At 37.9% G+C, this 12,490-nt stretch overlaps 1 protein-coding gene across 2 annotated transcripts; it reads right to left on the reverse strand.

The window, feature by feature from the left end:
• Positions 1 to 3: 3 nt before the first annotated feature.
• wdr48b (WD repeat domain 48b) lies at positions 4 to 8,830 on the reverse strand. Of its 2 annotated transcripts, none has more exons than XM_060873871.1 (19): positions 8,698 to 8,830; positions 7,868 to 8,008; positions 6,573 to 6,648; positions 5,120 to 5,202; positions 4,885 to 5,014; positions 4,705 to 4,793; positions 4,365 to 4,466; positions 4,040 to 4,264; positions 3,633 to 3,707; positions 3,377 to 3,479; positions 2,940 to 3,037; positions 2,744 to 2,851; positions 2,566 to 2,662; positions 2,384 to 2,479; positions 2,165 to 2,270; positions 1,752 to 1,839; positions 1,522 to 1,598; positions 560 to 752; positions 4 to 418 (listed from the first exon to the last, which is right to left on the reverse strand). In XM_060873871.1, exons 1-19 carry the CDS (start codon positions 8,743 to 8,745, stop codon positions 323 to 325), a joined length of 2,031 nt encoding a protein of 676 aa, XP_060729854.1. In that variant the 5' UTR covers positions 8,746 to 8,830; the 3' UTR covers positions 4 to 322. The 2 variants fall into 2 exon arrangements, with proteins under 2 accessions (XP_060729854.1, XP_060729853.1); XM_060873870.1 differs by having other exon boundaries at positions 6,573 to 6,651.
• Positions 8,831 to 12,490: the final 3,660 nt, after the last annotated feature.

A 12,490-nucleotide genomic window follows, 5' to 3' on the forward strand; every position in this document is an offset into this window, starting at 1 on the left:
GCATTTCTTTTTTTTTTTTTTTTCCTGGACTGCTTTAACAGAAATTCCGGGCAGGTTTGGAAATTCTTTGAGTGAACAACTTGTATATCTTCTTGTGTCATCAACCAACTGGAAGTATTTAAATGAAAAGAAAAAAAAAAGAAAAAACATGAAACAAAAATATTTTTAAAAAAAAAAAATAAGAGCAATGTCCTGGATTAGCATACTGTACAATGTCTGTTTCCAGTATCACGGCGAGAGAAGAGGAATAGAGCTGAACGTTCTCCATAAGCGAACTGATAAAGAAAAAAAAAAAAAAAAAACACATTTGCTGCCATCACCCTCACGTAGACTTCTGTCTGTAGTGAAGCGTCAAGTCTCCGCCGCTCTTCCAGATAAAATACTTCACTGTTCTCAAGTCCATGTTTGGATCCAGAACCTAAAACAAAGAGGGTGGAAAACAAATTACATAAGCATCTAAAAGCAGGTTAAATAGAACAAACAGTGTGTGTGTGTGTGTGTGTGTGTGTGTGTGTGTGTGTGTGTGTGTGTGTGTGTGTGTGTGTGTGTGAAGAGAGACCTGATCCTGGCACATGAGTTCAATTTTTTCCTCAGCGAGCATGGCCATGTCTTCTTCCTTCTCCTGCTCTCCGGGCTTCTCCGTTCCCGATGAGCTTGTGGTCTGAGACTCCGTGTCCAGGTTGATGATCTTCTCGTAGACGTGCTCCATCACTTTCCTCACCTGCAGCATGTCGCTGGCCGACAGACGGTCCCTAAACATGCCGAGGGACGTACGTGTGAACTCTAACAGAAAAAAAATCCCTCCGTACAGTTTGAGGATATCGTAATTTGGTGGCGTGAAGCTTAGCTACGTTTCTATCCATGGAGTTAGTTTAACTTCTATAGATGTACTTTAATTAAATACGACCAACGACTTTATCTTGGAAAACGTCTCCATCGTAGAGCGGAAGGTGACTAAATGTTTTTAGTTTTTAAAAGGACATCAATTTACACAGAAGCCCAGAACCGATAGATCTTTATTAAAAAAAAAAATTAAAAAAAAAAGAGATAATGATTATGGGCTTTTTTTTTTTTTTTTTTTTTTTTATGAGAGAGTTTAAAATAACAATATAACTCCAAATAACATCTTCGAACAAGATGACCACAATGGTTTGAAATAACGAGATAGCTCAAAAGAACATCTCGAAACAAGTTAACGTCTTGAGATAAACAAGATAGTGAGTCAAAATATAATCTTAGGGGAAAAAACAAGATAACTCCATAACAATCTCTTGAATTAACAGGATGTTAATTTGAGTCATCTTGAACTAACTAAATAAAATAAAACATCTCGTAATAAAGAGATAACTCAAAATAATGCATCTTGGAATAATGAGAACTCAAAAGATGAGATAGAGACAGATATTTTGACTCAAGTTAACATAACGGTATCCTATCTAATTTTATCAAGACAGTTTGTAATATTACGCACGTTAATTAATAACAGTCTTAATTCTAATCGTAATGAAAAAGGTGCGTTACTTCTTGAGCGTTTTTGCCCCGGAGGATGAGTGAGGCTGTAGGTAGAACGGGATCTTGTTGAATTTAGGCATGTTTTTCTAGAACACAAGACAAAAACAAATTGATTAGTCGCTTTTGTAATATGGAGAGGATGAAAGCAGCAGAAAATGCATTTGATCGTAGAAACAAATAGCGAATATAAATATATGTAAATTGTTTAAGTGACAGCTACCAAATATTTAAACACTCACGTCTACGGTAATGTCGATGACCCACTGAGGAACGGTTTCGTTAAGCAACATGGACTCCGTTTCTCCACCGGAGTCTCGACACAACAACCTACAGGGAAACAAAGACAAGCGGAAGTCGTTCGTTTCATTTTAACACAAATTCCTCTGTGTTTGAAAATCTTGGGGACTCGAATCCAAAACAGACGTCGGCGGAAATTCGCACATATTTAGAGTAGGTGCTTAAGGGATAGAAAATACTGACTGTGAAGAAATTTGCAGTTAAACGTGATAGGATATGAAGTTTAAAATATAAAATAAAAGTGAAGTTGAAATTAAAAAAAAAAATCTAAACAGGCGTCTGATATATTGCCAATTGATATGTTGCTGCATTTCGGTATAAATTCCTCAGGTACTCACTTTAAATCTGGGCTTACCTGAACAGCGTCCTTCCCCCTGCCTCGCCGAAGATCACCGGAGTGTGTGGAGGCACCTGGAAATAGCCGTTGCCTTTCTGAAGCCGGTTCTCCGGCTCACCGTTTACTACAGAAGCAAAAAGCAAAGAAACCGGACACGGTTCCGGAAAAAAATCTCTAACCTTCTGTAATCATGTTTTATTATCTTGCTTTTTTTTTTTTTTGGATGTGAGCTTTTACCATGATTAACTTCTCCTTCTTCCTCTTCCATCTGATTGATGTGTGTTCGAGGCCAGAACTCGAGCAGAGCTTGGAGCAGCAGTCCTCCTAGATTTACTGGGTGAGAAAAAAATAACATATTAAACCAACTGAGGTTGGAATAAAAAGCCGTCAAAAAAAGTTAATCTGCAAAGAGAGCTTACGTTTTGGGTCCGATCCATCCGGACTTGTAAATCCGGCATCTTTGGCGGACACCCAGGCGGCAAAGCAGTCGCTTTCGTCCAGCGTGATGGTCAGCATCTAAGAAGCGACAAAATACGTCACATTTTTGAAATTCGCTTCTCTAGAGAAGAGAAGAAAAAAAAAAAAACGGACACTCACCCCTGTTTTAAGGTCCACCGAAAACCAGTTGGGCACGTAGACCATCTTGAAGCGCTTCTTGATCTCCTCGTCGAACTCCACTTTGCCGAGGTCCTCCCCTTTACACGCCTAATGAAATCAAACGTGCCGTCAAGCCTCCAGGGGAAAAAAAAAAAACAATACTTCATAATAAAAAATTACGAAGAGCTGCGTCAACCTTGAGCACGTCCCAGAATGCCACGTTGTTGTTGGTGTCTTTGGTGAGGATGTGTCTCTTGTCGTTCAGGATGTGACACTGAATAATACTGGCACCGCCTACAAACACACACACACACACACACACACACACACACACAAAAAAAAAAAAAAAAAAAGTTACCAGACTTTGTTACCACATTGTTGTGAAAATCATTGTTGTTCATACATTCACATAAAACAACACAACACACTGATTAATATTTGTCGACACTTGAATACCCATCAATACTAATGAATTATGACACCTTTGGAGACAATGACCCACACACTAATGTCCTTCTGGCCTTGTCACCACATTGATCACACCATCACTTTGTCAATGTCCTGAATGTAAGAGCTCAGAAGAGACAAGTCACTGGCTCTGTCTTACAGGATTAGGGCTTGAGTTGAGTTTACCTTTAATAGCCTGCTCAGGTTGTGTACACAGTGGGGTCAGAGGGGCGCTGCAATCGTTGTCGTAGTCCCCCGATGCTCGGAAGTTGTGCATTCCCTTCAAAGACTGATGGAGAAAAAAAAAGCAAGCGTGAGAAGAACAAAACTTGAAGGTGTAATGTTACTATAGAAACCACAGAGTATTAGAACCGATCGGGAATCGAGATGTAAAAAATAAGTAACGTTAGTCTTTAAATGTCGATATGCGTCTCAGCAGTACCCATTTGTTTACGCAAGATTTGGTTGTGGACACCCAGATGGCAGGAGGAGGGTCTGCTGAGCGGTCCAGCTCCATCTGAACACACAGGTTAGAAAGAGACAAGACACAAAGACAGAATTCATTGCCCTGGAAACGGTTTTGGCTTCAAATCCGAAGACACGTGAAAACAGCCTGACAAATTATCCTAATCGCATGCTTCCTGAAAATAATTACAGAAGCTGAAACATTAGGGATGAAACAGTGCCAATGTTTAAATTTGGTTTAATCTGGCATGTCTTCCTGGTCGTTTTGTACATCCCTTAGGTTTACATTATAATGATATGACACCCAAAAAACCTTTATGGATTCATACATTAGTTTGGCCACCAGGTGGCACTAATGTAATAAAAAACAAAATCACCACTCACTCTGAGAACAGGAGCCTTCTCTTCACATAGGAGTACGCGGATGTCTGGGTTGCGCAGGTCTGTGCAGTAGACCTTACGGTCACGTCCTCCTGAGTAGACGTGTGTAAAGGCTTCGTTGGCCTGCAGCGCCCACACACCCTCGTCATGTACACGGTACGTAGCGATGCAGCGCTGCTGACCCAGAGACCACAGTCGTATGGTACCGTCCGAGCTCCCGGACAGACACTGGATGTACAACAGACAGGTACAACATAAATCAGGTTAACGCTCTAAATGAACGCTTCATCCAACAGGCCAGAGATGGACGTGAAGTTAAATCACCTACCTGAGTACCGTCTCTGTTTAATAATAATGACTTCACGTTGTCTGTGTGTCCTTTAAGCTTCATGAGTTTAGCGCACGTCCGAGGATCCCAGACCCTTAGGACCTGCCAAAATAAAAAAGACAGTAAAAGACAGTAATGAGCATAAGCTGTTCCTGTTTCAAGCAAACCACCAGCTTTGATGTGACAGATGTTGGTGTACAAACTGTAAAACAGAATAGACATAGACACACTAAACCTTAAACGTTTACAAAGCTACTAATCAACAAACGCAAGCTGCAAATTTACGGTGCTTGGCCCCTTGAGTGTTAGTCTGCGTTTAGGGGAAAAAAAATTCTCAGACCTTTTCGGTTGATCCTGAGACTATGACAGTTCCCAACTGGTTCATAGCAAGGCTGTAGATTGAGTCTTTGTTCCCACTCAGAGAGGAAGCTGCAACGAAAAACAGGTCATAATCGATCAGATTAGCTCGGTATTGATCATAACATGCCAAATCCTCAAGAGGTGAGAGATGTCCGCTCACTGGTAACCGTGTTATTGGAGGCGGTCAGAGCCGTGAGTGTGTTTACGTCCCATAGAAAGATCTGTCGGTCCAGCCCGGCGGACGCCACCAGCTCCTTGTCATTTGCATAAGCCAGGGCTTTGACATAGTCCTTATGCACAAATCATTTATCATCATCATCATCATCATCCTCATAAAAATGATAGAACTTTACACATAATAACTAAACGGTGTGTGATTTATATGAACTGGTTACCTTATGAGTTCTTAATGTGGACATGCAGAAGCCTTTATGTGCATTCCACACTTTAACTGTAGTATCTGATGATGCTGAAATCACTACAGGGAGGGGGAAAAAACATCAGAGAACTTCACCAATTAAACAAGTCAGTAAGCAAGCAAGTCAGTCAGTAAATCAGTAATAAGTCATGACGACAGTCATTAAATCAGTAATAAGTCATTATGTCAGTCAGTAAATCAGTAATAAGTCATGACGACAGTCATTAAATCAGTAATCAGTCATTAAGTCAGTCAGTAAATCAGTAATCAGTCATTAAGTCAGTCAGTAAATCAGTAATCAGTCATTAAGTCAGTCAGTAAATCAGTAATAAGTCATTAAGTCAGTCAGTAAATCAGTAATCAGTCATTAAGTCAGTCAGTAAATCAGTAATCAGTCATTAAGTCAGTCAGTAAATCAGTAATCCATTAAATCAGTAATCAGTCATTAAGTCAGTCAGTAAATCAGTAATAAGTCATTAAGTCAGTCAGTAAATCAGTAATCAGTCATTAAGTCAGTCAGTAAATCAGTAATCAGTCATTAAGTCAGTCAGTAAATCAGTAATCAGTCATTAAGTCAGTCAGTAAATCAGTATTAAGTCATTCAGTAAATCAGTATTAAGTCATTAGGTCAGTCAGTAAATCAGTATTAAGTCATTAGGTCAGTCAGTAAATCAGTATTAAGTCATTAGGCCTGTCAGTAAATCAGTAATAAGTCATTAAGTCAGTCAGTAAATCAGTAATAAGTCATTAAGTCAGTCAGTAAATCAGTAATCAGTCATTAAGTCAGTCAGTAAATCAGTAATAAGTCATTAAGTCAGTCAATAAATCAGTATTAAGTCATTAGGTCAATCACTCGGTCAGTAAATAAGTAGGAAAAAACGAGTAGTAAGTCATTACATCAGTCAGTAACTCAGTAAGTATTCTGACAGCAGTCAGTATTAGTTAAGTAGGTCAATCATTAAGTCAGTCAGTAAATACTCAGTCTTTAAATCAGTAATAAGTCGTTAAGTCAATTGATAAGTTATTAAGTCTTGAAGTGCTAAAATCTGTCAGTAACTCATAAAGGCAGTTAATCAGTCAGTAATAAGTCATTAAGTCATTAGATAAGCAAGTCACTCAGTGCATAAGTAATAAGCCAGATATGTAGGTTGGTCAGTTAATACAGTAGATATGTAGGTAGTCATTATGTCATTAAGACAGTAAGTCAAGTGGGTCTAAGTCTGTCAGCAGGAAGTCAGTCAGCAAATCAGTAAGTCATCCAATAATAATAAAAGGTAATAAATTTAGTAGATAAGTCAGTCAATAAGTCAATTAATTCAGTAGGTCAGGCAGTTATAGTAATTACTCATTAAATAAATCAGTAAGTCTTCAAGTCTGTGATTTTGAAATAATTCACATAAAAATATAATAAATCATCAGATAAGACTTACATGTTTTTCCATTACAGCAGAGTACTATATCATTAACCCAGTCCGTGTGGTGCTCCATCGAAGCTATATACGGATCCTGCTGCAATAAAACCCAGTGGTTACGTTATACCAGGACCTTACGGTGTTTCTTACACATGACGTGTGAGGATGATGATGTCAGCAGTCATGTGGACAGTTTAATCAAAGTGATGCAGCAGCATTCGATTGCGAATGAGGTACACACGAGTGCTGATTATCAGGAAGTAGAACAAGATCAACTCGCAGAAATTCTTTACTTTATCTTTCCATTCTCTTCTGATAAAACTCTAAGTCCAATTTAATAAAACTATTCTATTAACTCAATTCTGATAAACCTGTTGCGTTCAAATTTAATACAGCTATTTTTTTTTTTTTTTAGATAAAACCCTATTCTGACAAAAATGTACTGTATTCTATTCTGATAAAACTCTATTCTGCTCTATTGTAACAAAACATGTGTTGTACTCTATTATAATAAAAAAAATGTAATATTCTATTTTGACTTAACTCCATTGTATTCTAATTTAATACCACTGCATTCTAGTCTGCTAAAACTATTCTATCAAAAATGTACTGTATTCTATTGTGATAAAACTATTCTGCTATATTGTCACAAAAATTTGTTGTATTCTATTCTGATAAAACTCTATGGTATTCTAATACAACTCTATTCCTAATACAACATCATTGTAGTCTGACTGCATTCTTCAAAAAAAGTACTGTAATCTATTCTGATTAAACTCTATTCTGCTATATTGTCACAAAAATTTGTTGTATTCTATTCTGATAAAACTCTATGGTATTCTAATAACTCTATACTTAATACAACTTCATTGTAGTCTGACTGTTTTATTCCTAAAATGTACTGTAATCTATTCTGATATAAAAATCTATTCTGCTATATTGTCACAAAAATTTGTTGTATTCTATTCTGATAAAACTCTACAGTATTCTAATACAACTCTATTCTTAATACAACATCATTGTAGTCTGACTGCATTCTTCAAAAAAAATGTACTGTAATCTATTCTGATTAAACTCTATTCTGCTATATTGTCACAAAAATTTGTTGTATTCTATAATGATAAAACTCTATAGTATTCTAATACAACTCAATTCTTAATACAACTTCGTTGTAGTCTGACTGTATTATTCCTAAAATGTACTGTAATCTATTCTGATTAAAAAAAAAAAAAAAAAAAAAGCTATAGCAATCTAATTTAATACAATTCTATTTTGAGGTCTATTTGGAGTGCTGTGAGTGATGTTTGCTGTACTTTGTGCTGATTGATGCTCCATATGCGGATGATGGAGTCTCTGCCCGCGGTGAAGAGGCGGTTCAGAGTGGGATCCAGTTGTAGGGCGTTCACCCCATTACGATTGCACTTCTCTACTTCATCTCTTATCACATAGGAAACCTGAAAACACACAGCAACATAACTTTACACCTTAAACCCATCACTTATCTGACATCCACCGTTTCCTCCAGACACAAACGCTTCTACATTCATCACAAGTTTCTCCCAATCAGATGTGTGCTTGAAATAAAAGCGTGCCATGAACCTTCACATCCCCATGATGCTAGTTTGCTAACTAGCTGTGCGCCTAATAAAAGCAACGACTTTGTTTTAATTAAAACAAACCCACACACACTTAACTTGGCGGTTATAGCTAAAATACCATGCTATATGTAAATAATAAACAAAGTAGTTTAATATAAAAAAAAAAAACATACATTAAACGTCTAGCTAATATGCTAGCAAAACATGAGGGTTTTTTTCCAACCCGTATTCCGACAATCCAATCCCGCCTACTGCAACACGATTGGCCAAAAAAGAGATCAATCTATGAAACAGCTTGTAAGTGCGAGTAAGCAGCCAATCATTGTGCAGGAAGCCGGATTTCACACAATACAGGTGCGGAAAAGGGAATACGCCGTAAATTAGCCCTGCATTACCCAACATGCACTTTGATTTGGTTTACGGAAGCGACAGTGATTTAATTTAGATAAATACGAAAATAAATATCTTTCTCAGATCCTCAAGAGCAGATAACATGTGATGTAGTATAATATTAAAACTAGTAAAATGCCTAATAAAATTATTACCTGGACTTTCCTCCGACCAGCAGCGTTTTGCCTGTGATGGGTCGCCATCTTTCATGTTGACAGTCAACTAAACAGCATCACATCCGGGACATAAGTACGACATCCGGGACACAGGGAAAACTTTGTGTCAACGCGTCGGCCATATTGTTAGGGTCTACATGTCATTGCATGTTAATGTAGCTCTGTAAACATCTTCAAGTAGAACTTCATCAGACTTGCTGTACACTTTTCCTTACCTTTCACAATTGGCACTATTAAAGTTGTAGTAATCTGGGAAGCATTGTGTAATCCTCTTATTGGTGGATTTAAAAGAATAAGTGACATTTGTCATTACTAGAGACAGAATGAATTAAAACATTAGCCTCTTTACATTTGATAGCATGCTGATTTTTATTCGTCAGACAAACAAGAACGGTTTATTTTTATTAAAAGGCTTTAAAAGGAAACTGACAAACTGGCATGTACTCAACAAGTATTAAATGTATTTATAGTATTGAGAACAAAATAACTAATCACCAGAAGACGTATGAAAGTAACGACAGAAAATCTTACAGTTCTTGTATTTTGTTTTAACCGAAGCATGTTTTCAAGAAAAAATTGATTTCAAAATTTCTATTATACAATTTCTAACAATAATTAAACTGAAGCAAAAACTTTTACCCAAACTTTTAGGTGCGCATAGGAGAACAAAAATAATTTGAGGAATTATCATTTAAAACCTATTAAACGTGTGCATGAATCGTGAAATTAATTTTGGAAGGAGGATGTGTGTAAGCAAGGAGTCACCAATCATAACTAATCAGGAGCCAGACATGGTACAGAATCTGTAGAACATCTGGTATGGCTGCTGGTTTTCATTCCATCCAATCCACATGCCACACCAGAGGTTCTGCAGGTTCTGCACTTGATTGCGCCTCCTGATTGGTCGGAAATAAAACCTGCTGAAATCCACAAACTTACAAAAAGAACCGGGGAAACACTTTTCTATACCATCTTGATGTAAAACAACAGAGATTAAAGACCAAAATTGGAAAACATGAAAGAGACAAAAAAAAACAAAAAAACAAGAAAATGCAGGGAAACGAAACAAACTGCCCCCTTCTCTGACTTGGGGTCACAAGACTTCATGTTAGGAGTTGACCAGAAGTGTCACCATAACCTGCTGATTCACTTATCAGGTTGACCAAATAAAGAAGAAGGAGAAGAAGAAAAGCAGAATGCATAGCTGCCATTAAACCCCATTGAGGTAAGTGGCTTCTGAATCCACTTATCATTCTTCTGATTTGAAGCTATTTACCACTTCACCTCATCCAAAGGGATGGTCTTTCCCTGGTTGGTAGACAATGCAGTTTGGGATAAGGAGAACATGTGTGTAGACGCTGAACTGATCTGAGATGTAGAGGAGTGAGTGAGGTTTGCCTTTAATAGTGTTGTTCCACTTTAGTACTGAACTTTTTATTCTTTGTAACAGTCTCTGTTTCATCATCATCATCATCATCATCATCATCATCATCATCATCATCATCAAAGGATCTTGACCTTGAGACTACGGTCTTGTGGTGCCTGAGACAGCTGATAAAGTTGTGGGCAGAAAGTGAATTGTAGACTTGGCCTTCCAGAATTAGGAGGTTACTTTTTGCAAACTCCTCTTCCATGGTCAATTTGTATTTTTTTTTCAGTTGATATCTTCTGAAGATTTGGTGTCAATATCTGAGTTTTGGTGTTTGGTTTTTACTTTGGTGAGTATTGGTGTTTACTAACACTGAGCAATGGTGACAATGATGGTGCTGATTCAGCACAATGATGGTGCTGATTCAAGACTGTGACTTGTTCTTCCTTCTCTTTCTTCATTTTTTGCTCAGCCTTGTCATTTTTAAGTAAAGCCTTAGCAAGTGGAGTCTCTATCTCGTATGATTTTGTGATATTCTGAGAAATACGGTAAATTCAATTTAATGTTGGAAAACCAGATGATGAAGGGGTCATGGATGAAGAAGAAGAGTTAAGATCTGAAGAAGATGATGAAGAGACAAACCACAAAAGGAGGACTACTGGGAAGATGCATCAGAGTAAAACCCAGGTGGGGAGGAGGAAAGACCTGAGGAAAATGGGGAGGAGCAATAGCAAGGCGAATCAGGGTCAAGTCTGAAACATGGGCATAAGGAGTTCTTGGGGACCTCCTGATCACAATGTTGATGGATTGAATGAGAGGAATGTTGTACAGGGAAGACACCTTCTTTTATAGCATGTGGCTTTTTCCACACAGGCTGACTGGATGAGTTGCTAAAAATTGATTCGATAACGGTCTCAGATGGTTCTCTGGAGAGCCAGTGAGCTTTTCTCCAATGACCCCGAAAACAAGAGTCACATAGGATGGAACTGTCAACATCACGTTTCCATGTACAAGAGACATCAGTGTCGCATTTCGCACAGGTGTATGGATATTTGCGAAACTTCCTCGGCTTCCCTGAATGGCGAACATAAAAGAAGATCAAATCATTTTAAATTTATATACAAATACTTTGTATGAACATAATAACACAATATGGTCAAATGTTGGCCAACACCTGGGAATATTCCAAATTGGAAACTTTACGGGAATTTATGGGAATTATTTGGAAATATAAGGAAACGTATATAAACTATATCATACACAAACACAAATAAACATTTTGTTTGGTCATAAGCAGACATGCATGCAAGGTAATACAAATTTTAAAAATGACCTCTTGACTGATTTAATTGTAAGTAGAGCTTTAACTGATTATTTCATTAAGTAACACAAAAGCATAATAAACATTATTATGCTTGTAATAAACATGAAAAACTTAATAACTGTAATAAACATATTTCCCTATGATTGCTGTAAAATGAAAGCATCCCCCACACCTTGCCCTTCTAAAAAAGTCCCAAATGTAAAATGAAGCATTTTTTCTCAAGTTTATTAGGTCTCTGCGTCTGTGGTAGTCAAGGCCTGGAAAATGGAGGTGAACCCCTCCCCTCCCCCCTTAAGTGATATATGGAGGATGTTTTTTAATTTCAGGGGGAGTGAGTGTGTGTGTGTGTGGGGGGGGGGGGTTGGTCATCAAATTATCTGTGCATGTGGTAACACCTTTTACTGCAATTTACTGCTTATTAAGAGTTAGTAAGGTAGTTATTAAGTTTAGGTATTGGGTACAATTAAGAATGTAGAATAAGGTCATGCAGAATAAGGCATTAATATGTGATTAATAAGTACTAATAAATAGCCAATATTCTATTAATATTCATGCTAATAAGCAACTATTTAAATGACCCTAAAATAAAGTGCTACTGTGCATGTTATGGAAGAATGTAAGTACGTGCAGGGGGTTTGGCCTCAATGGCCCTCCAGTAAGCAGTGTGCTGTTTACTGTTCTAACACAAGTTCTAACACTCATACCTTAACCTCCACTTCATGGAACTTGATTTGGGGTATTGTCATACTGGTTCGGTATTAGTTTGGGTCTGTTAGTTCATTCATTCATTCATCTTCTACCGCTTATCCGAACTACTCGGGTCACGGGAAGCCTGTGCCTATCTCAGGCGTCATCAGGCATCAAGGCAGGATACACCCTGGACAGAGTGCCAACCCATCGCAGGGCACAAACACACACTCTCATTCACTCACACTCACACACACTACGGACAATTTTTCCAGAGATGCCAATCAACCTAACATGCATGTCTTTGGACCGGGGGAGGAAACCGGAGTACCCGGAGGAAACCCCCCCGAGGCACGGGGAGAACATGCAAACTCCACACACACAAGGCGGAG

This window comes from Tachysurus vachellii, chromosome 7, assembly GCF_030014155.1.
Source record: "Tachysurus vachellii isolate PV-2020 chromosome 7, HZAU_Pvac_v1, whole genome shotgun sequence".
NCBI lineage: Eukaryota > Metazoa > Chordata > Actinopteri > Siluriformes > Bagridae > Tachysurus > Tachysurus vachellii.